We start from the raw sequence: 24,735 nt of genomic DNA, 5'->3' as shown, positions 1-24,735 counted from the left end.
TACAAGGGCTTTAAATATTTATCTTCTTTTGTAGGGGAGTGATAATGAAATCTTACTGTGTATAATGTGGAAAGGTGTTGAAAAATCTGATGATGATGCTTGGATCGAGAGAGGACAGGTGTTCTCTGCACTGACCAAACTGGGGATGTCTAATGAGTTGCTGCGACCTTCTGATGAAATAAAACTCAGGTGAGTGTACAGTCCATCCCTTTTAAGGGTAAACAGACAAAGGGACATGAGTGAAGCTGGGAAGGGGTGGGTGTTTCCTAACAAGATGTACTTTTCTTTGCTCTCTCTTCACATACTGTCAGAGGTATATTCCACTACCTCTTTAGCAGTGTCGTGTGGCCATAAGGTTTTAAAACTGTATCGCTGTTTTCATGAGCCTCTCAATCTCTTTTACCTCATTGGCTTATCAAGAAGGTGGCAGTTATGTCACTGCAGACTAAGAGATTCAATTAAATACTTAATTGGATTTTTTAAAAGCCACTTACACTTAGAACATGTAATACTTAATTTGGATTTTGTTTTCTTTGCAGCTTGCTGGAGAAGATGTTAGAATGGTCAGTCACTGATAACAGAGATTCAAAAGCTCTCCCTACACATGCTGAAAATGCCTTCAAGCTCTTGCTAATTGTACAAGATTTCCTGCAGGCAGAAGGACTAATTAATTCAAGTTTATGGACAGAAAAGGTACAGTAACTGAATAATGGGTGTACCATATATAGGCTGAAATAGCAAGGAAAAAGTTGCCAGCTTGGATACTGTCATCCCTTCTAGTCTTATGTTTTTAAATCATAGATATTACAGAGTAAAGATTTATCATGGAATGGAGTAGAGTACCCCATAATGAGTAAAAGAGTGTGAATGCTTACCACAGGGAATATGCTTAACTTTTCAAATTAAATAGGCCTGTAAGTGGTACTATTTACTGAAAATTCAGGTCTCGCAGACTGGAGAAATACTTGGAAAATGTAGAAGCTAATGAAATAATATCAGTTGTAGCCTAAGCACATTTTGCACCATGCTCATCGTGTATCCTGAATAAAAGACCAGCCAAAACTCTGCTCTCAGCTACAGGCTGAGAAATGTCACTTCTGGGGTTTGACCCGTATTGAAGTTTCAACACCCATAATTTGTCTCAGCATTTATGTAGTTTCTGGCACTGGTCTTGCTTCCTCTCCAGTCTGAGTTGTCATTGCTTTTCCATTTTTCTATGCAAAAGGGGAGAGATGCTATGTGGAAAGTGTCATTATATCATGATAAATCCTCACAAAAATGCTTTTTAATGCTACTTTTTTGTGGAAAAAAAAAAGGTATAATGTTAGTCATCAACACAGTAATTCCTAAGCTGTTCTCCAAAATACCTGCTTATGAGTACACATAGCTTAATCTTAAAGCTTCAAATTGCTCATTTTAAAAAAGTCTCTTCTTGGTAAAAGCTTTACCTTCTGTTGTGAATCTCATTAGAAATGAGATCTGAACTTTGGAGTAATGAAAGTTGTGCTTCTTGCCAACTCTGAATTGAAAATTACAGTACTTTCATAAATTATTTTCCACTGTCCCTGGAGAGAATTTAAAGCACCTCATATCCTAAGCAGGATAGCTTTCAGTCAGAATGATTTTACATTTGAGTGATTTATTAGAGAATGTATCAGCGTGCATTAGTTTTAAGCAAACATGCCTGGATAGTGAAACCTGCCATTTGTCTTGTGAATAACTTCCTTTCACAAGGTTTGTATCACTCCTGGTGTCCAAATTCTGACACAAAGGAGTGCCTCCTAGAGTGGAGTCTATAACTTTTCTAAGGAAATGTCATTTACTGGAATTAAATTATAGGAAAACCAGTAAGCATACATACTATATGCTGATTTGGGCTTTATTCAGGGGAGATACTTGAGTTAACATACTGAGCTAGATGGAATTTTGTAGTCAGCAATTTCTTGAAATTACTGGTTTAACTGCAGTGTTCTATGATAATTTTCTGGGTTTAGTTAAGTTAGAAGTGGGAACACAGGCTTTTCTTCAGGTCTTTGAAATTACTGTATCTCCAACTGGAGTTATTGTTTATTTTTTTACAATGTATTTTATTTATTTTAATTTTATACAAATCTTCTGTTTTTGCAATAGCTCTTGGAAGAACTAGTAACTCTCATGGATAGCCTGTCAGTCTGGTACTCTGCTGGCCTAGAAGCAATTAGGCTTTCACAGGTCCAAGTCCAGTTGCTCCTTGGATTCATTGCACAAGATAACTTACAGGTTTGTTCCAAATTCCTGCAAGTAGTACTGAGTTTTAAGGGTGTGTTTGATGTAACTGTTGTGGGGAGAGCTGCTCATACCAGTGGGGAGATTGGCAGCAGTCCTTTATCCTTCTATAGGGAAGATATTTTACTATTTCTTACCATTTGAAAGCTTACAGTCCTGTCATTGTGCACCTCTGAAGCATGACAAAGAAGTAGAAGTTTGGAACTATGTAGGCACTAGTGGCAGTAAAAAATATAGGTATTGAAAATTGCTATTTTGAGGATTGCATTCACTTTTTGCTGTTGGTTTTTGTAGGTCTGTGCTATGGCAGCAGCCAAACTAAACACCCTCCTGCAGACTAAAGTAATAGAGAGCCAGCCTGAAGCATGCTACCTCTTGGGGAAGCTGGAAGGCATTTTGAGTAGATCAATTGAAGAGAAGACAGAAACTTACTCATTTTTGATTCCCCTTGTTCGGACATTGGTATCCAAGATTTATGAACTTCTTTTCATGAACCTGCATCTCCCTTCATTGCCTCCTACCAATGGCAGCCCTTCTTTCTTTGAGGACTTTCAAGAATACTGCAGCTCTGATGAGTGGCAAGTTTATATTGACAAATATGTAAGTACTAGATTCTTTTTTTATCATTTTCCCCCTCTTTTTAGTGATGAAAGCAGAGGAACCAATTCAGAAATCGTGGTGTGCTTTTTGTTTTGCTTTGGTGGAACCAGATTATTCCAAATATGAAGCAGTATGAAGAGAACTCATTCAGACATGATAATGAGCAGATGGCACTTTATTGGAAAGTTTGTTATGAAGGATTTATGGTGAACATGCACAAGCGAGACCGGGAAAGAGGAGAAAGTAAGCTTAAATTTCAGGTAAGGTTTTGAGTGAGTGCAAGGTTCTCTTAGAAGTTAGTTCTCTTAGAAGAACTGTCTCAAGAGTTGACTTCTAAAAGATGGATAAAATGAATTCCAGGATGATCCAATTCAAGTGACTGTGAACAGGTTAATTGTTTTAAGATTTTGTGGGAAGTGTGACTATATACACTTCTAGGATATGCTTTTTAATTCTGCTCTCTATTTAAGAGTCTTATCTGTTAAGCAAGGTTATTTCAGTGCAGTAGCCCTTTCTCATAGTACTGCAACCTAGAATTATGCTCTGCTATACACTGCATCTTCTTTTACTTTGATTTGTGTTTTGAATTTCTAAAACCTGTTCTCCATTATGAGCTGTCAGTTTTTTGATTTTTTTTTTCCTCTTAGCCCTATTTCAATGCAATTAAAACATTTAAAACAGTGAACAGTTCCTATTTAATGTCTGGAAAAATTGCTTCTAATCTGACCTTTTCATATAAGGTTCAGACTCAGTTTCAGCATTAGAATTAACTGGTAATTACAGGAAATATTATAGTAAAGTTAGGTTTCTCTTGTTTTCCCTTTTTTTTTCTTAATAAAGGAGCTTGTAATAGGTCTGTTTTATTCAACTAGATAAAGGAAAAATACAATGTGAGTCACATCCTAGAATATTAGAATTTAAAGAAAAATCCTGTCTATTATAGTAGGATTTCCGGTACTGACCACTTTTCTGACAATGAAAATTACTTTCATATGGATTCAGCATTGATAATGCTTTCTTCACATCTTTAAATCAAAGTCTAGCACTATTTCTTCTAGTACTAAGCTTTTTAAAATTTCTCTCCTAAGCATTAATTTAAAATTTCAGAATTTTTTACTGCTAAACTTTTTTTGTTTCTTCTTATTTTATGAGATTTCTTCGAAGACACGAACCTGTGTTTTCAAAGGTCAGAGTTACTTCAGTGCTAGATTTACTTTTAATGGTCTTTCAGGAGCACTTTGTGGAGCCATTCAGCAGAAAGGCTCGACAGGAAAATCTGCGGTACAACAGTATGCTAAAGCAACTGAGTAGTCACCACACAGCTACTCTGAGGCAGTGGAGAGCAGCCCAGCTTTACTTGTTCTCTGAACGTGGTCCTTGGTCTGAAAGGTAAGAGTGAAGTTCTTAAACTGTATATGATGCTTACAAGGAATTTACTCACGTGACTGTTTCACATAGTTAGAACCAGGTCAAATTGAGTGTGATAACCCCTCTTGAGATGTGAAGTGAATACCAAATGGATCTTTTATAATGTTTTCTGCACTTAATTATCAAAATGCAAAGTCTGAAGTGTTATGCTGAGCTGGTTACCTGGATACTAGATTTTCTTGCCAAATGGCAAATGAAAACTTTTGAGTTTTTTATGCATGAAAGTAATTTCAATTTAAGAGTACATTTTGCATGTCTTAGATTTTGGGCAAGTTCTGGATAAAGATGTTTTGGGGTTTTTTTCTCATTAGCTGAAAGTGTAAACAATTTGGTGTATTTCAGTAGAAAATACTGTTAAACAGGGCTGGTCCTGTTTAACATCTTTATCAATGATTTGGACAAAGGGATTGACTGCTCCCTCGGTGAGGTCGCAGATGACACCAAGTTAAGTGGGAGTGTCGATCTGCTGGAGGACAGGAAGACTCTGTGAAGGGCTCTGGGTAGGCTGGATCAGTGAGCTGAGGACAACCGCATGAGGTTCAACAAGGCGAGGTGCCCGGTCCTGCCCTTGGGTCACAACAACCCCAGGCAGCACCACAGGCCTGGGACAAGAGTGGCTTGAGAGCTGCTCAGCAAAAAGGGACTTGGGGATGCTGGTCGACAGTCGACTGAACATGAGCCAGCAGTGTGCCCAGGTGGCCAAGGCCAGTGGCATCCTGGCCTGTATCAGCAATAGAGTGGCCAGCAGGACTAGGGAAGTGATTGTGCCCCTGTACTCGGCACTGGTGAGGTGACACCTTCAGTGCTGTGTCCAGTTCTGGGCCCTTTACTTCAAAAAGGACATTGAGATGCTGCAATGTGGTCCAAAGAAAAGCAATGATGTTGATGAAGGGTGTAGAAAACATGTCTTATGAGGAGCAGCTGAGTGAGCTGAGCGTGTTTAGCCTGGAGAAGAGGAGGCTCAGGGGGGACCTCAATGTTCTCTAGAACTCCCTGAAAGGAGGTTGTAGTTGAGGTGTGGATCGGCCTCTTCTACTGTGTCTCAAGTGTCAGGACAAGAGAAAATGGCTGCAAGTTGTGTCAGGGAAGGGTCATATTAGATATTAGAAAAAGATTTTTCACTGAAAGAGTGGTTAGACATTGCCCAGGGAAGTGGTGAAGTCACCATGATGACTCACCAATGTCACACTTCACTCTGAAAGTGTTGAAGAGGCATCTGGATGTGGCACTTGGGGATATAGTTTAGGGGTGATTATGGTGGTGACAGGTTGATGGTTGGACTAGATGATCTTGAACACCTCTTCAAACTTTGTTGAATCTGTGAAAATAAATGCTGTTTGCAAAGTAAAGATTGATGATTGGAGCTGCAATACAAAATAAAAGCAATTTATTTTGTATTTGTAAAACTGCATTTTAATTTTATATGTTTTACAGTGTTGAGGTGGATGACCAGTATTCTTCTAAATATGTTCTTTTGTAATCAGTTCATTCATTTAAGTCTTTGCTTTCTTTAAACTGTTTTTATGAATATTCTTGTTTTCCTAGGAAACAACGTCCTATTCACTGGAAACTTTCAAACGTGGAAAACTTTTCACGTATGAGACTAAAACTAGTGCAGAATTACAACTTCAACTCTCATCAGGATGCTAGTGACCTGAGAGATAATTTAGGTAAAGTTGTATTTTCTATTTCCTTTGTCTTTAGCAAAGAAAGATACGCACTTTCCTCTTCATATTTAACAAGAAGTTTATGCTAGATACTTAAGTCTTGATTTTTCTATATTTCATTTTTAGTAATACCTATAATATAATAGTGCTGTTTTGACCTGAAACAGCATGTTCCTACTGATTAGAATTACTTTCTCCTTTTTCATTGAAGTACGTTTTTATTGTGCAATAACAAAAGAAAATAACTCCTTTGTTTTAAAACAAGCTTTCTTGCATAAGATTATTTTTTTCAAGAAAAAGAAGCAATCAGACCAGAGTAAGCAGGCAGCATTTGTTCAAAACCTTTCAGTGTTTATGATTAAAATGTGTGGATTTGAAGCTGTTTCAGAAATATGCCAAAGTGGTGTAACTCTGAAGTTGGGTGCATTGGATATCAAGGCTCAAACAAAACAAAAAAACCCAACACTCTTGTAAGCCCATATAAGCAAAAAATAAATGCAGTGTTATTTCCATTAAATCTGCATGCTTTAGCAGTGTCTGAAAGAACATTCTAATATATTTTCTTGGAAATGTCCCCATCAGAATTCATATTAAATTTTTCTTAGGTATTTGTCTTCCCTTTCTACTGTTACAGGTCAATATGTATTTCAGTGTAATTCAAGGGCTATTTTTAGTGTTCTACATAACCCCAAAAATATTTAAGAAGTCTAGTTGCTTCTTACTTGGTTAAAACCAACATTCAACCATAGAAGACACACTTAGTAGTTTAAATTTCCAAAAGCATTGTAGCAAAAAATGTTCTGAGCTGTAATGTCTATTTATGATAGGCGTGCACCAGACACAGCCCTCTAGTGAGTCTCTGCTTCTGGAGGTGGTGAAGCAGGTCAAAGTGAGTGACTTGGAAGATGATGTTCTTGAACTACCAGATGAAGACACAGCAGCCAGTTCCAATTTGTAAGTAGAGCAGAATAGAGTGGTTGAAATTTGTTTCTGTGGTAGGGATAAGTATCAAGACAGAAGTTTGGGAATTGATTAGTATACAGAGCTTCCCTCTTTCTTTGTCTGGCCTTAACAATCCAATCCAGGGCAGTTTAGATCAGCAGAAAAGTTTCTGTTGGATTTATCATTGTCAACAATGGGACATGAAAAGCCTCAGGGAAAAGAAGGCAGAGCATAGGTTTGTGAGGATCCATCCTGCTCACGGTTGGTCTGAGGCTGAAGCTCCAGAATTGCTGAGGCTTTTCTGTGTACATTGGCTGTAATTCTCAAGAGGCAATCTACCCTATAAGGACATGGACCAGACTTGAACTGGCTCTTGTCCATGGTTGCTGTGGCCATTCACTGTATCATCAGTTGCATAGTGTGAAAGTTTGCTCGGTTGGCAGTAATCTGCTAGAGAGTACCTTGAATTTGAGCACTCCAGGGAGAAGGCCTGCTGTGCTTCCTTCATGTCACTTGTGTAACTGTAAGAAAAAAGGAGTAGGGAGGAAAGGGGGGCTTGAGGGAGGATAGCAAATACTTTTTTTCAGTATCTGGACATGTGATGTTGTGCATGCATCTCTGTGTGTCTGTGCTGTTGAAGTCCAGTAGAGATGCGGCTCTTTCAGTGATACTGATGCATCTTCTTGTACTTTAAAGTTTATAAAATGCTTGCTATAGACTGTAGCAAAATAACTCGGGAAATAGCTTTAGACACATGAACTAGAACTCAGCTGTGCTCTGGGCCAGAGAATTTAAGCACCTAGCAACTAAAAAGGGAAATGCAGCCTGACATTTTCATACTTCAAAGACATTTAAGTCCATTGTACCTGAGGCTAAATATTAAGCCTGAAGAGCAATGCCATGAAATGTTTGTGGTCTGGTCTGAAACACCCAAGGCTGCTGATGGAAGTAGCTTTATCTGATCATTTATGTAGTACTTCTAATGCCATTCAAATTTGGTTCTTTTCTGAACTGTACTCTTACCAAATACCTAAACAACTGTATACTCTGTACAACCCTGTAATACTTCCTGGTATTTTTGCAGGGATGACAAGGACGAGGAAAGTCAGAAAGAAAAGCTAATATTGTCAGAAGACTGTGAACTCATTACAGTAATTGATGTGATACCTGGCAGGCTGGAGATCACTACACAGCACATCTATTTCTTTGATGGTAGCATTGAAAAAGAGGAAGGTGAGCATGATCAATATCTCCTTTTCAGTGCAGTTCAGCATTCTGCTTTTGGTAGGCTGAGTCTGATCTTTAGAGAATGAGTGTCGAACTAATTGTAGAGACAAGATTTTCTGTACTTTAATATTACACTTGATGGTCAGGAGCTGGCTAATCCCTTCAGAATCAAGAATCTGGAACAGTACTTGTTGAACTCTTAAAGTGATTCACTATTCCTAGTATTTCTTTAAAAAAATTTGCTTCTGTAAATTTTTTAATTTATTTTTATTTTTTTTCTTTAAAAATTGCTGACTAAGAAATAGTCATTACCTCTCATTTTCTCCATAAAGGACACCTCTCTCCTTGACAAATAATGTTTCACTCATGCATTGATTAAAAAGTAGCAGTACATAAGCATTAATTATCTATATTAATCTAGTGAACTTTAATAGAATATACACATAGAATATAGAACATAATATATATGTGTATATATATTAGACACAGTTGAGTGTGAAAACAGTGAAGTGAAATGTTTGACCAATAATAGTAAAATTTTCCTAAACAGTATATCAAAATGTCAGCCTTTGGGGAAATTTGAATATAAAAGCTTCTGTATGAGCCTGTTTAAGAAAGCAAAGGCGTTTGGTTCATACCTTTTGTCAACAAAATGTATTTGTCAACAGAATACATTTATAATATGTTTTTAATCAGAAAGCAGAAACAAATTCTACACTCCATCAGATATTTCTTGCTTCCTTTCTCTCAACACAACAGCTGAAGTTAGTCTTTGCCTAGAAAAATGGTTAATCAAACCAGATGTAAAATTAACCTTTTCTAGGAATAACTCTGGGATGATTGGAAGTGGTACTACCCTATGTCTATATGAAAAGGTTTTTATATATATTCCAAGTCAATAATAGAAGTGTTCTTCCTAGGGGTAGGTTTTGATTTCAAATGGCACCTTTCTCAAATTCGAGAGATACATTTGCGTCGGTACAACCTGAGGAGGTCAGCTTTGGAGATCTTCCTTACAGATCAAACCAACTACTTTCTCAACTTCAATAAGGAGGTATGGGTTTCCTGAATGTCCTGGATTTATGTAATTAACACAAGGATCAAGTTTACGTTCACTGATTTTATTTAATTTGAGTCTGGTGTCTTTCATAATACTGTAAGACTAGTAGCAAAAGGTTTGCTGGATATAGCCATTATGGAAAACCAGACTGCAGTCTGTGAAAACCTCAGTCTGGCATCTAGAAACTGATTAGTTGTGAGAAGATGGATGAAACAAGATTGTTCTTTTTCCTTTCTCTCTTGTTATCATATGGAACAATTATTGGACTAAAATTACATCAGTGGTAATCTAAATGTCTTGAAGCCCACCTTTTATTAATATTGAGCAAACTAATTACAAAACAAAGGAGACCTTCTGTTTTAGCACAATATTTTAAATTATTGCTGTTTCTATATTCCATGGTTTAGGATTAGTGAAGGGTTTTTTTCCTCTTTAGGCAATGTCAGTGATTCTTTGTGTGGGGGACTAAGACAAATATCAGAACTTAGGGTCAGTTACATACTAGTAGGTCAATTTGAGTAGCTCTTATAAAATGTTGTGTGTTTTGGTTTCGGTGTGAAGCATGTCACATCCATGCATGTCCAAACATTGTAGGTAGCAAGAGGTCAAAATGTTTGAAAGTGTAACTGTGTCCTGATTACTTCACATTTTAATTAGCAGATAAGTTACTTAATTGTCAGCTTCAGTCTCCAGAATATTCTTTTTATTAATGCTGTTTTCTAACAGGTACGAAATAAAGTATACAGTCGAATATTGTCACTGCGTTCCCCAAATATTTCTGGGACCAGATCTCCACAGGAACTTTTTAAAGCTTCGGGATTGATGCAGGTGCGAGACTTCAGCACAAATTGTCTAGGGCATTCCTCTGCTTTTTGAAGGAGTCCCTCAGTGTTTAGATGTCAACTGCCAACTTTTGTACCCTCCATCTGGCCCCTGAACTTCCACATGCATCTTTTTAGAATTGTTGTGTTTTGTGTTTACAGTCAGGTAAATCCACAGAGTCAGGCTCTGTTGGTGTGATTGATGGGCATTCCAACATGAATGGAAAACATGTAGCAGACTTGCTTCTGTTTTTAGTCTATGATCTTGAGTGCACATTTTGGAACTTCTTTCACTAGATGTGCAAATAGTTTTCCCTGCTACCTTTTCATGATGGAGCTTTCAACAAAACCCACAGGAAGATTAAGTGAGAATTGATAAAAAAGGAAAATGTCAAAATGCCTGTATTACCATAAACATGGATAAATTTTTTGATGTGGTAAATGTATTTTTATCTTCCATCTCTTTATGCCACAATTATTGCATTCTCTGAGGAAGGAAGCTTTACAAATAACATTAAAGTATTGGAAATACTTTGGGTTTTATTTGTTTTCCTAATGATAAAAACTATCATGTTATATATTTAAGTTGAAAAAATATCGTGTCTAATGAAATGTCTCCATCTCCACTACAGACAAATATTGAGCCCTTCTGAACGCAGCTATGTTTGTTCCTTGGTTTAAAATATAATAATGGAGCAAAGGTGCAAGGACCTTTGCTTAGATTGCAAATTCCTGTACCATTAACCAATGGGAGAACAATTTATAAATAAATTTTGACCTTAGAATTCTAATGGATTTCAGAGTTCTGTTCCCCTTTTTCTCAGTACTTGTTTACCTGCCTTCTTTTTGTTTCTTTCATTTCTGGTTTTCATTTCCCTTTTTATTCTGAGGCTCCTAGTTGTCTGCTGCCCTGTATTGAAAACAGTATTGTCATCAATCAGAGATCTGCTTTCAATGAAATATAGGTAGCACAATCACTGAATCACAGGGAAAATAAACTTTATTGTGAGAAATTGAATCTGGACTTTCATACCATTTTTGTGATCTTGTGCCTTTCACTTGCTAGTATTATCCTCTGGCAGATAGATACTGACAGGACATGTAACTGGCACTAGTGGTATCTTTGATATAATGAATTCCATTTTATCTTTTTCAGAAATGGGTGAATAGAGAAATATCCAACTTTGACTACCTTATTCAGCTGAACACGATGGCAGGACGAACTTACAATGACCTTGCTCAATATCCTGTGGTAATTTAAAAAGTTAATTTTTAAATTTTTGCCAAAGCTATGTATTTTTTTCTGAGTTGAAACTTGTAGTTTTAATCTCAATTTGATCTTGATTTTTTTTTTTTGGTAGTTTCCCTGGATTTTACGAGATTACACTTCAGAAGAACTGGACTTGAATAATCCTGCAGTCTTTAGGGATCTGTCCAAACCCATAGGTGTGGTAAATGAAAAGAATGCTAAGACTGTGAAAGACAAGTACGTATTTGAAGACTCGATTATATTTCTCTGTCTTTTCTGAGCCTGCAGGCTAATTAACACATTCACTGTTACTGGAGTAAAATTTTTAAAGCTGGTTTTATAGCATCACGGATGCATTTGCAAAGGTGGTTGATTTGTTGTTCCTGCTGCATTCAGATTATCTTATATGGCACTGAGTTATATGGCAGTGAAAGGACAAAACTTATTGTTATACATTTTCAATTGTTTCTCAGATGTGGAGATAAAAAACTGAAAGGCTGTAGAAAAAATTTAATAGCCCAGCAGATTGAAAACTGCTCTTTTTTTCAAGCATAGATTATTGTCTTTAAAATAAAATGTATCTTGATGACTTTTGGTAAGTCCTGTGTGGGTAGGAATAACAGGTACTTACACCAGTGTAGTTTAGTGATCTTTCCTTTTTTGCTAGAGTGGGTCCTGAGTGTGGTATTATACCAGATTGCAGTCAGGTATCTTCCAAAATCTTCTGAAAACTCGGAACATGGAGAATTTTCTTTGAATTATTAGGCTCTATCCTGACTGTAATGATAATTGGTTCTTTAGCAGTATGATTAACTATAATTTCTCTTACTAGCCTTGTGATGCTGAGGAATATATCAGCCAGATGGTGGCATGGTAGAGTGAGTTTGTGAGTGGAAAAGGAAATGGGCATGAGTGTTAAATAAATCTCTCTTCTGCGTCCTGACACACACATTTCTAAAATCTTTCAGGAAATTGTCACAAGTATCTTCAATAGTAAATGTTCAGCTTAGTGATGTGGGGTTTTGTGGTCTGTTGTATAAAGTCACGCTGAATCAGTCCTGTCTGCCCTTTTTCTAGTTTCTGACAGCTGATAGTAAATGCCTAGGGAAGAATATAACAGGTATGCAAAGGCTTCTTCTGGTGTACATTTTTATAATTTAGCAGCCTTTTGCTTAGGGACTTTCTAAGTAAGATTTGGGATCGTCATGCTTGATAGAATCCAATGTATTTTTCTGTTACAGATTGCTGCGATCGTTTCTTTTGAATCTTTGCCTATAATAAGTATAACCCATATGTAAATCAGCTGTAGTGCTCAGTTGTATTTATAAAGATTTCTTTTTTTAGATATGAGAATTTTGAGGATCCTCTTGGGATGATTGACAAATTTCACTATGGGACACATTACTCAAATGCTGCTGGTGTCATGCATTACCTCATTCGGGTAGAACCTTTCACAACACTTCATATCCAACTTCAAAGTGGCAGGTATGCTGTGGGCAAATGAGCAGCACCTTTCTGTTTCTTCCTTGTCATTTTACAGAGGGAATGACCTAAGTCTAACCTGAGTTTTCTTATCCACAGATTTGACTGTGCTGACAGGCAGTTTCACTCTATTCCTGCTACCTGGCAGGCGCTCATGGACAACCCCAATGATGTCAAGGAACTTATTCCAGAGTTCTTCTACTTTCCAGAGTTCCTGGAGAATCAAAATGGTAAACTGACTGCTCAGAATATTCTCACAGAAAGCTACTATTGCATTCTTCAGAAAAGAATTGTTAAAACCATTTGTAAATGCTATGGAACACTTCTTATTTAGACTTTATGGTGTGATTGTAGATAGTAATCATCATTCTGGGTTCAAACTGTTTAGTGAAGACACCAGTTGTGTTAAGTAGTAACCTAAATGTTTAAAATTCAGAATATGGGCTTAAGGATGGTTAAGAATAGTGTTGTTTACCTGATGTAAAATATCAGGGATTCTTATTTGGATGTTTGAAAAATTTAGTAATAGTTAATATTGATTAAGTAGTCAGCAAAAGTTAATAGAGATTAATTAGTATTCTTTTTACTGGGTTCATTGGGTGATAGAGTATGGACATCTTCAAACATTTGAGGTTTTTTATTTATTCTAGGCAACCAGCATATTTTCTGCTTGTTACTTTTATATTCCATTGCAATATTATGTCCGCCGATTCCAGAGCCATGTAAGGTTTCAGCACCCATCAGAAGAAGAGGCAGGGGAAAAAAAAAAGGCTGTTTCACTCATACAGAATGCTAATTGAAAAGACAACATCCTGCATTCTGACATGATGCTCCTAGCCATTTTTAATTCACACTTACTGTTTAGAGAATTGTTTCTCTACTTATGTTTAAAAATGGATTTGTCTCTTTGTGCTGCTGCTGCTTTAGTCTGCTAGGTACAATCTAATAGAGTTCTAAATTAGAAAAATTAGAAACACCCAAGTCCCACTTTCAAGTAATTTGAATATTTAGAGTTATTTCAACGATAGCTGGTGGGATTTAAGACTTCTTGAAAGCCTTGATTTTTACAATCATATAAACCTATAAGTAACTTTCTTCTTATGAATAACCTCATTGAAATGTTTTGGACTCTTAATCCTAGTAAAGCAAAAGCAAATGTTTACAGATGAATGTGTAAAAGATTAATGCTACTTTTATGGGTGGGACTTCAGTTTCAGAATCGTTTAGATGCTTTGGATTATTGTTATCCTATATCATTTGAAATTTTAAACATTCAGAGCAGAAGTTAACCTCTTGTGTCAGTGGGAGGGTTATTGGAGATTTACATTAAGAATTTTTCAATGTTCTTCCCTTACATTGAGAAAAGAACGAGTTTTAATCTTTATTGAGAAATCAAGATATTTGAAGTATTTTGTAGTAACTCTTAAAATTCTCTGAATTATTCACTAGGTTTTAACTTAGGCCAGCTTCAAATATCAAAAGAGATGGTAAATGATGTTGTTCTGCCCAAATGGGCCCACTCTCCAGAAGACTTCATTTATAAACACAGGAAGGCTTTGGTAAGATGATGTTTCATGTGCCATAATTGTAAAGAAAGCACATTTGCACATTGTTACTGTGGCTTAAATGTAAAATTACTAGGATGACATTCCAGCTAATCTTGTGGTCTCATTCGACATTAAAAGTATCATTACAACATCCCATTAAAAGCATTGTGTATGTTGATAAAATCCTCAAAAGAGCATTTAGTCTTTTGGGCATTTTAGACACTAATCATTTGGGCATTTGCTGCCCTAGGAGATAAAATGCAGAAAAGAGGTGATTTTAGATGATTAGGCTTCCCTTGCTATTTAAAGATTATTGGGTATGGTATTGGGAAGCTAACAGGTTACCTTCCCTTGCATAGCTGCGTCTCAATATTCCAGATCTGCTGCATGACTGTATTAATTTTCCCTCTTACCTGGCACTTACTGCCCGTAACACATGAATGTTCATATGTTTCTGCCCTATACTGAATACCTAATGTGTGAATACTCTTAGTTTAGTAGTTAAATCTCCTCCACAGAAAACAGTAAATACTTCAAGATGGGAGCAGTACTTCTCTTATTCTTACAAGAGCATCTTTTCCTTCTAGGAATCTGAGTATGTTTCTGCTCATCTTCATGAATGGATAGATTTGATTTTTGGCTACAAGCAGAGGGGACCAGCTGCAGTGGAGGCGCTTAATGTGTTCTATTATTGTACTTACGAAGGTACAAAGCAGTATGCTCTCTTGTCATTGTCATCAGACTTGTGAGTTTTCAGTATTAGACAGAAAACACTTGATTTGTGAACATACCATGCAGTAGCATATGGTAAGGCAACAGATTTATAGATGAAATATGGCAGCATAACTTGTAATTTACCATCAAATAACCGGTACAGTTTTTTTTAAAGGAGGGCTGTTACAGTTGCTTGTCTTTTCTTTCTAAAAGTTATTGGGGTTTTTTGTTAGTTTCTTATTTGCTTGCTTAAAAGCATTGACAGGAAGAGGTTTCTTGTGGTTTAGGAGTTTAAGGCAAGTTCCTTATAAAGAACTAATACTGAAGACAAATGTTAATCTGTTAATTTCGAAGTTAAATCTTGGGTGAGTTTTCTGTGCTATTTGTTTCTTGCCTGAAGTATATTAAATTCATTTGTAAGAAAAAAGGCTGGAATTCTTTTGCTTACGGATATGCTTATATTTTAAATGGATGCATTGTTTGGGGGCTTTCCTGGGGTAAAGGATGATAATGCTGCAAATAAATTAAGTTTTGCAACATTAGTTGACCATATTGGTTATCAATAAGTTGTTTGGATTGTGGGTTTTTTCCATCTTTCTACTCTTTATCATTCTGGTTGTGATACAGGGGCTGTGGATTTGGATGCTTTAACAGATGAAAAAGAAAGGAAAGCTTTAGAAGGGATGATAAACAATTTTGGGCAAACTCCCTGTCAGCTGTTGAAGGTAATGCTTTATTGTTCCCACTCAACCAGACCTTTGTGGTTGAAATACAACTGAGTTACAAAGGACTTGTGAAAAAATAATGCTTTGTAAGATAATTACTTGTAATTTTAGGAATGTTAAATCTGTGTTACATTAACATTTGTAAATAACCCATTTTCAAAATAAATTTACTTAAAGAAGGGAAATTAGATACATAAAAGACTGTTTTCCCATTAAGATTCTGAGTATCTCGTGTATTGAACAAATTAATAAATTAGTCTAATTTGTTACTCCTTCAAATATTGCTTCCTAGGAGCCCCATCCACAAAGGCTGTCAGCTGAAGAGGTAGTGCAAAGACTAACTAAAAGTGATACCTCTACTCTGAATCTCTTCCAACACCTCACTGAACTGAAGTCATTCTTCATAGAGGTAGATGTGTTAATGTGTTACTTGAAGTTATTTAAAGTCTAGTTGAAACTTCTGATGTACTCAAAACAAAAGGTCACAACCTAGATGAAAATAAACTTGCTTCCTATTTAAAGAAAATATTTTACAATGCAATGTGTATAAAATGAGCTCTGTCTTTTTAGTTAGCTTCATAGAGGTTGAATCCCATAAATATGTATCTGCTGGATGCTTGTGTGGGTGTTGTTTAAATATTAAATTAGTCACCACACCAAGAAAGCTCAAGACGTCACTGGTGGTGTCGGAGGACTCACTGAACTTGGTAGCTGAACTCACTGATTTGAGGCAGAGCCAGGGTTTCGTTTCCAGTGTTTGGGACAAAGCATACCTACATGAACTCAGTGTGTGTGTACCAGTGTCTTAGAGTACTGTACAGGTCTGACACTGAATCCAGAGGCTTTGGATCTGACTCTTCACAGTTTCTAGAGTTGTCCTTTTGCTCTTGGATATAATCAGATCAAAAGCATGTCTTTTTTTTTTTCTTTAGGGAATTAGTGATGGTGTGCCCATTGTCAAAGCTGTTGTTCCCAGGAATCAGTCACGTTCCTTTATTTCTCAGGGAAGCCCAGAGATCTTGGTGAGTTGCATGTGTCAATACTGTTATTATACTGCAGTCAGTCAGATGGAGGTTTGGGGTTTTTTTCATACAGTGTGTAGAGAAACACTTAATTGTTCCTGTTCAGATGTGTTCCTTTAACCTATAATGAATGTCAGCTATAAGTTAAACATTTATCTTCCAAAGGAGAAGCGAGGCTGATTTCTTGAATGGCATTAAAGAGCTGATGAGACATGACTGTAAGTTGTAGTGAGGCATATTGTAAGTTGCCCACTTGATTCACTTCCATGTAGCAACCAATTTCCTAGTGCGATGCAGCCTAGATTTAAAATTACAGGATTGAGTTATTAATGGTGTCTTTATCATTGCTTTCCAACCCATATATAAAATATACCATATGTGTTGCATACACACTCCAAAGACCTGCACTGTTGCTTAAACTAACTAATGCACTAATACAGGTTCTGGTACTATGGCAGATGATCAAATAACGAGGACAGTGTTTTTGTATTTACATCTGTATATATGTGGCCTAGATATTGGTCCCACTGCAATAACATTTTTTGCAGGAAAAAATATTCTTTTCCAATATTCCTATTTTGTAGGTCAAAATTATTGTCCTGGCTTAATATGGTACATGCATGTTATTTGGAATTTGGACACATCTAAAATTATGATTGTGTTTTTTATAAATATCTGATGAAAATACCTTACATATTTAGATTCTTTTGTTATTTCCTCAGAAATGGAACTGTAGTATAATGTTTTTGAAACTTCCTCTGTTAATGTGTTAACTGCTAATGATTACTATTCAAAGAAGAGAAGAAGCAGCAGCTTAAATTAAATGACTGGATTGTAATCAAATGTTTGAGAGGGGTTGGTCAGCTGAGATTTTTCATTTTTGTCTCCTGCCTGTCCCTCCACCCCAGCTTCTCTGACCTATCTAGAACATACACTATTCTAGCTTGGTACTATGTACCACATGTGGATTAACTCATCTGAACTGGAGTTTTTACTTGTTTGTTTGTTGGGGGAGAGTTACATGTGGTTTTTCCTTTGTGGTAAATTTTCAAGAAGCCTCTACTGGATTTTATGCAAGCTCTATTACCATGAAGGCAATCAGAAAATATACCTCTCAGTTTCACCTTTCTTTTTTTTTTTAATCAAACTTTTTTAGGTAACAGCAAGTCTGAACTGCATTATTGGAACTCATGGTTGGCTACCTTATGATAAAAATATCTCCAACTATTTTACATTCATCAGAGATACCACAGTGACAAATCCCAAGTAAGCAAATTATGAGGAGGGGTGCAGATGAATACATCTAAACTAATGGAATACAGCAATTGTTCAACAATCAATCGATTGTTCTGTTTCCATTGTCTGAGTTTTCACCTAGGAGTTCATCTTCTGATATTCAGTAATACTACACCTAGTCTGTAACGGCATTCTAGTAAAGAGTTATGTGTCATTTGAAGCTTCATTGTTCTTAGAGCTACTTCCAATTTTTTTCTAATTGTCAATCATAAAAACTCATCTTGAAATCCAAGATGGGCGGTCTTCATACTTTATTACACAATGTCTGGTGGTTTGGGGTTTTTGGTTTTAGAATATTCCTTTTTCTCTTTGATGTTACAGTACTGAGTAAGGACATGAGTTATCAAATTGCATAAAAGACTGAAAATATCTAATGTAAAATTTCGCTTCTGCTCTGCTGATGGCAGTGAGAGTTTTGCCATAGGTATAGCCTCCTTTATAGATGGAGTTTGTAGCGGATTTTCAAGGATAGAGGAAGTGCAAAATACATAGATTTGAACTAAGGTTACTCTTAACTGCCCATCATTTGCCTACAGAACCCAACGCAACATGAGTGGTCCTTTTGCACCAGGGCTGGAGATCACCTCAAAGCTGTTTGCAGTGTCCCATGATGCAAAGCTGCTCTTCAGTGGAGGACACTGGGACAACAGCATCAGGGTGACATCTCTTACGAAAGGCAAGCTGATTGGACAGCACATCAGGCACATGGGTTAGTAACTCTTTGTATTATGAAATAAAAAGGGTTTATGTGTGTACCTTGTTATTTGGTGGTCTTGGAAGGAATTATAGGCTTGGGCAAACAAGCATAGCAGTTATAAAGCAATGGCAGCATAGGAATGAAAGAATGCTTAAACCATGATTATACATAAATACTTGAACGTGGCTTTTTAGTCACTGGAGTGGTGGTTTAATGTAGTTTCAAAATAAGGCTTGCCTGCTGTTTTTAGGTAGCAAGACTGAATAGGTCAGGTTGGTACACTTGGCTGCACCATGACTTCATTGTTTCAGAGAGTCTCATCCGCCCTTATCACAGTGGAGGATTTCATGCTGATGCAAATCAGGATATGTTGTTGCCAAATTGTATCCACATTGCCAGTCTGTGGGAAATTAGTCTTAAATACCAATGTGATAACTTTCTGTTTTCTTTCTTTTATCTAGATATTGTGACCTGCTTGGCAATAGACTACTGTGGAATTCATTTAATTTCAGGCTCCAGAGATACTACCTGTATGATATGGCAAATAGTTCAGCAGGTATGTTACTTAGGTGTACTCTGAGAAGCAGTTTCTGAATGTATTTTTGTCCTCTGTTTTGCTATGATGTTTTGTTGATTTCCCTTCAGGTTTGCAAGGAAGATAGTCCACTAAAATTGATTAGCTTAATAATTTTACTCCCTTTGTCTTCTCTGTTTGAAAAACTATCCACGTTAGTTACTATATAGGTGAAGTACACTATTTTAGAAGCTCTTTTAAAGATTTCGTAGATTATTTTCATGGTAGGAAAATAGGAATGTTACATTTCTAGGCAGTTGTTCACTCCAGTAGTTGCATTTTAGCACTGCCTTTTCTCTGTGGAGAGTATTGATGTCTACAATAGGAGCTAGTCTATTACCTGCATTTACACTGTCATTTGAGAATTCTTTAATATTAGTCTTGTGCTTTCACACAGTGAAGGTGGTTGTGTGATCCAGGTGTGTGCTTACACTAAAAATGTTATGCATTTAAAATATTCGTTTCTGATTGCTACATTTCAGATATACAAGTAGAATTAACTGCCACAGGGGAGCTGTCATGTTTTGGTCAGGTCATGTTGTTCTTATCATTGAACTGAAGTCAGCACATTAAAGCAGCAGAGTGGTGCATAACTGCATGTGTTTTTGTGGAAGCTGTCTTTATGGTGGGAGTATTCACAGTTGTTTCAACTGTAGTAACAGTGCAGGGTCAAAAAAAAGCGAGACCTTAGAGCTCATACCAGTATTTTTTTGTCTCAAGAGGGGATAAATGTTGGAAAATTTTTAGTTTGTCTTTTCAGTGTGAGTTGAACAGTCATCCTCTGGAGATTATCTTTGTTTAGAATTACTTTTTCTTAAGATCTGAATGTATTTTTTGTTTAGTAGATATAAGAACAAAGTGGCAGCAATGGACTGCATACTGGCAGCTCCATTCTAATTGTCTTCTCTGCGCTGTCACCTTTCCCAGCCCTGTATTTTGACACTTGTTCTGTATTCCTGCATGATTCAGGCTTTCAGGACTTGGTTTGCAGTCAAATTTTTATCAGAGAAATGAGAACAAATAGTTCTCTGCAGAACTGTTTACTGTACCTTCTCTCTAAGTACAGGTCTTGCCTTAGAATTGGTTTGAGAATGTCTTTGTGTGCTGGCAGTGCACTCCCTGTAAGAAAAGTTGTGATACCCTGCAGTTATGTGGGAAAATTACTATTCTTCATGAACATTATTGCAAGATTTCCTTTGCATATCACACTACTGGTAGTCACTGAGAAGGATTATTTCCTTACTTTTCCTTAGAAAATGAAAAGATTGCTGTTATTTTAAGCAAAATAGCCTTCAGCTTCTTTAAGCTTAGCTGTGGAGATAGTGCTTCATTCCAGGGTAGACTTTAAGAACTGGACAAGCCCAGATAACACAGGCGAAGAATAAATGTGTGAATGGGGGGGTGAACAAACCCTGTTAGGACTGCTCACTGTGGCCCTTGCACTCCTGGACACCTGAAGGGATAGAGACAAGACAGCTAAGTAACACACTCTCTCTCTCTCTCACACACACACACACACACACAGACACGGAGTAACTGCATGTTTGTTCATTCAAATGATTTCAGTGAATAGGGCTGCTGACATAAAAGGCAGTAAATTAAAATTGGAATGGGTGAGTTATACCTTTGGTTTTGGCCTACGTCAAATACGCACCTCTCACAACTGAAGATACCAGAAATTCATTTTTTGTTTGTCCTCAGCTGCAAGAGAATGTGTCATTGCACTTTTTGTTACTCTCAGGGAGGAGTGCCTGTAGGCCTGGCACCTAAGCCATTTCAGATCCTTTATGGGCATACTGATGAAGTTTCGAGTGTTGGCATCAGCACTGAACTTGATATGGCAGTGTCGGGATCCAGGGTAAGTATCTTCCTACTTTTCCCTTTTTTGCCTCTTCTCTACTCAAACCATAGAGCACACTTGAAGTTGATTAAGAAAAATACAAAAAATGTCACTATTGCACAATTTTTTTCTTCAGCCTTGCACAGTGAGAAGATATGTGCCATCTCCTTTGCTGCCTGCTTACATCGTGCTGTGCACAGCATGAGCCTCACCTATTATGTGTTGTTACTCTGCACAGATGAGCTTTAACATGTGTGGACTTCCTTGGAGATTTTAAACTTCTCATAGCGATAATTCTGGGGCAGTTTCTTCCCTGCTCTGTTAACCCTGTGCAGCTTGCTCATAGTCTGCCTTACTCTTACTACGCTGGCAGGCTGCTGAACTCTGACTTTGTACTGCATATAATGCCCACTTGTAAATGTGACATATGAAATGGCTGATTTGCTGCCTGCCCTCCCCCTCTTGCCCTGCTTGGATTTGGTTTTTTCATATGCCTATAGTGCATGGTCTTGAGGGGAAGGCTTCTTTGTCCTTATCTCCCATTAAGGATTTGAGTGCTTTCAAAGTATTCCCTGTATCCTCTCTGTATAAGTGTTGTGGTAACTTACCTGCTGAGTAACAGTTTGCCTTGCTTTGGTTGCTGCAGGATGGCACCGTTATTGTCCGCACTATTCGGAAAGGTCAGTACGTGAGGACTTTGCGACCACCTTGTGAGAGTTCTCTCCTGCTGACTGTTCCCAATCTGGCTGTGTCCTGGGAAGGACATATAGTTGTCCACACCAGCGTAGAAGGAAAGACTACTCTTAAGGTACTTAGGTTCATGGAATACCTCTGTTTCTGTCACTGAAGACTTTAATCGTAAATATACCTAACTTATTTCCTAAGGGAAAGGCCTTTTGAGCATGCAGTGTCTGTTTCCATATTTTTTGAATTTTTCTAGCCAATTTCAATGAAATTTGATTAAAAGATAAATCACAGGCATATTGTGCTCTTGTGAGTTTCATGAAGATCTCCAAACACGTGCAAGGAAGATGATTAAGCATAGGCTAACAAGTATTCCTGGGAAAGCTGCTTTGAACTGGAAAACCAGGGGAAACAAGTTCCACTGTGCACAGAAACGGGGGCTTATAAGGGGAGCACTAAGTTCAGTGTGCAAGATGCTCAGTGAATACAGTTTCTTAGTTTCAGATTGGAGACATAGCTCTAAGGTTCACTGGTAGCTTATTCTCTCTGTTGAGGAGCTGCGTAGTTGCTTTAATAAGGAATCAAGTTGTGATTTCTAGGAGCATAGGAAATTTATTGGTAGACAAATTTTTTTTACCTAGGCGTACTAGCTACATTGGGAAGATGGGGAGAGAAGAGACCCAAGGTATTGTCAGGCTGGAAGAATTTAAGACACTTTTGTTAGTTTAGTGTCTTTAATCCATCAAGAATTTGTTGCCTTGTCCAGAAAATGATTTTAGTTCTAGTGCTCTAGAAATATACTTGTTTCCCTCTGCTTTTCATTTTGGGAGGGGAAGGGGGGGAGGAGGGTGGTAGCAAGGCTGAAAATGAGTGCTGTCTTCCTTTCTTCTTCCTTAAGAAAAATCCTTATAAAATAGGGACCTGTCTGTTAAATCCATGATGTTTCCTGGAGATTTGGAATTAATTAAAGGATAGGTAAGATGTTACAATGTTACATAAAGAGGTAACTTCAAAAATTTCCTTACAGGACTTTGCATCCATACTTATTGAGTGTAGAATCGCTACTCTTGTATCATTCAACAAGGAGACTGTTTTTAACATTGTCTGTGGGTTTGCTCCTGTTAGTGAGTTGAGGATACAGATGCTACACTCTTTATCCTGTCAGTCCTCTGTGACATACTTATTTTTGATCTATTCAGGATAAGAATGCGTTACATCTCTATTCTGTCAATGGAAAATATCTGGGTTCTGAGACTCTGAAGGAGGAAGTGTCAGATATGTGTGTGACTGGCGAGTATATCGTGATGGGCAGCTTACAGGGATTTCTTTCCATACGGGATCTCTACAGGTAATGTACCACCATCAGTAGTTTATTATTGAGGTACAAATAGTACAAATATAAGGGCTTATTGAAAAATGGCTGTATAATATGGATTTTGCTTGGTGCTATAGGCAATTCCTGTGTTCCTGAAAAAACTTTTTGGGGAGAACTAAGACAGGGAGAAAAATAAAATAAGAGTTTGTAACTGACCTCTTTCTTCCCAGACATTTATCCCAATTAGACACCTAGAACTGACAGAATTCAGGAGGAGCTGTGTCTGACATTTGCAAACTGTGATTTTCCTCTGACTAGTGACGGGGAGCTCAGCAACTGCAGGATCAAGTCTCATGTTGCTCTGCACTGAGTTTTAAGCTCCACTTACTGCTACTCTCTGTAGAGCTCCATTGTTCCTCAGAATGGGAGTGATCTTTGTCACTTAGGCAGCTGTGGTACTAATGTTACTATATTTCAGTGAAAATGTCTTAGCTTACTGGCTTACCCATCAATGCCTTTACTTGTTATTGAAGCTCTGTTCTGGGATATGATTACACTGTTCTGTAGGAGTTTACAATAATGGAAATTGCAAACTGGATCCTTGAGAAAGCATGTTTTATAGTGCATCCTGTGGACAGCCATTTCCACTGCAATGTGATTCTTTGCAGTATGTGCAAACAAATACATGATGTACTTTCTCTCTGTGGTTTTTTGGTTCATTTCAGCCTGAGTCTGAGCATCTCCCCCTTAGCCATGCGACTGCCAATTCACTGCATTTCTGTCACCAAAGAGTACAGCCACATCCTTGTTGGCTTGGAGGATGGCAAGTTGATTATCGTTGGTGTTGGCAAGCCAGCAGAGGTAAAACCTACCATCAAGAACTTTTTCTACCGAACAGTGGGAAGTTCACTTATTTCTGCTTTCCAGTTGAGCAAGAGGTCTTCTCTATGGCAGGGTAAATTTAAGAGCAAGTTTCAGTTTTCAGTGGGAAACAAATAACTGTTGAGACTGCTCTACTGAAAGTTCTCATTAAGAATCAGAGGTATATATAGGGATCGCAGATGGGAAGCTCAGCTGGACTAACTTCCAGACTTTATCATTCACATCTGAATAAGCAAAGTCATAATAGCTAATCTTTTCTGAACGGGATAGTGTTGTCAGCCACTTCTTGATGAAATAATTTCCCTGAAGAAAGTTGGAAAAAAAGAGAGCAAGCCACTTTGTTTATTTTTATGGTTTCTGTCAGATATCTTTTAATATGCATTGACTGACATTGGGGGGAAAAAATATTACTTCTTTCTGTTTAAAGTCTCTGATTGCAATGCACAGAGAATCACTTCTGTAGGTTCTCAGTATGCTCAGTGCTCCATATGGTGAATATAAACTTGTTGGTACTGCATATGCAATATCAAATACAGAGCATCCATCTGTCAAATAGATATGCCCAGTTTTTCATGTGCAAAACATAGGTTTTGCTTTAAGTACTTCTTGTCATGACTTTCAAAGTACTTGAGTTAGCTTCAACCTGCTTCTCTTTATAAACTGGATCTCTGTTGTGCTGCAATGTATTTATTTGAAAA

The 24,735-nt window shown here is 37.3% G+C and overlaps 1 protein-coding gene across 1 annotated transcript in view; it reads left to right on the top strand.

The window, feature by feature from the left end:
• NBEAL1 (neurobeachin like 1) overlaps positions 1-24,735 on the top strand; it is an 81,303-nt gene that overhangs the window by 50,645 nt on the left and 5,923 nt on the right. The window contains exons 26-52 of the mRNA XM_017834161.1: positions 35-189; positions 540-693; positions 2,131-2,259; positions 2,560-2,865; positions 2,976-3,125; positions 4,097-4,254; positions 5,839-5,963; positions 6,788-6,914; positions 7,987-8,135; positions 9,050-9,183; positions 9,916-10,017; positions 11,167-11,262; positions 11,372-11,496; positions 12,604-12,744; positions 12,841-12,971; positions 14,191-14,300; positions 14,876-14,993; positions 15,630-15,727; positions 16,020-16,136; positions 16,660-16,749; positions 17,906-18,015; positions 18,582-18,754; positions 19,204-19,298; positions 21,058-21,174; positions 21,803-21,964; positions 23,040-23,188; positions 23,881-24,016. Of these exons, the coding sequence (XP_017689650.1) occupies positions 35-189; positions 540-693; positions 2,131-2,259; positions 2,560-2,865; positions 2,976-3,125; positions 4,097-4,254; positions 5,839-5,963; positions 6,788-6,914; positions 7,987-8,135; positions 9,050-9,183; positions 9,916-10,017; positions 11,167-11,262; positions 11,372-11,496; positions 12,604-12,744; positions 12,841-12,971; positions 14,191-14,300; positions 14,876-14,993; positions 15,630-15,727; positions 16,020-16,136; positions 16,660-16,749; positions 17,906-18,015; positions 18,582-18,754; positions 19,204-19,298; positions 21,058-21,174; positions 21,803-21,964; positions 23,040-23,188; positions 23,881-24,016 (3,657 nt within the window). The remainder of the gene's footprint in view (positions 1-34; positions 190-539; positions 694-2,130; positions 2,260-2,559; positions 2,866-2,975; positions 3,126-4,096; positions 4,255-5,838; positions 5,964-6,787; positions 6,915-7,986; positions 8,136-9,049; positions 9,184-9,915; positions 10,018-11,166; positions 11,263-11,371; positions 11,497-12,603; positions 12,745-12,840; positions 12,972-14,190; positions 14,301-14,875; positions 14,994-15,629; positions 15,728-16,019; positions 16,137-16,659; positions 16,750-17,905; positions 18,016-18,581; positions 18,755-19,203; positions 19,299-21,057; positions 21,175-21,802; positions 21,965-23,039; positions 23,189-23,880; positions 24,017-24,735) is intronic.

This window comes from Lepidothrix coronata, unplaced genomic scaffold (assembly GCF_001604755.1).
Source record: "Lepidothrix coronata isolate B3197 unplaced genomic scaffold, Lepidothrix_coronata-1.0 Scaffold7, whole genome shotgun sequence".
Taxonomy (NCBI): domain Eukaryota; kingdom Metazoa; phylum Chordata; class Aves; order Passeriformes; family Pipridae; genus Lepidothrix; species Lepidothrix coronata.
Note: the sequence above shows the minus strand (reverse complement) of the source record. Positions and strands in the feature narration are given on the sequence as shown.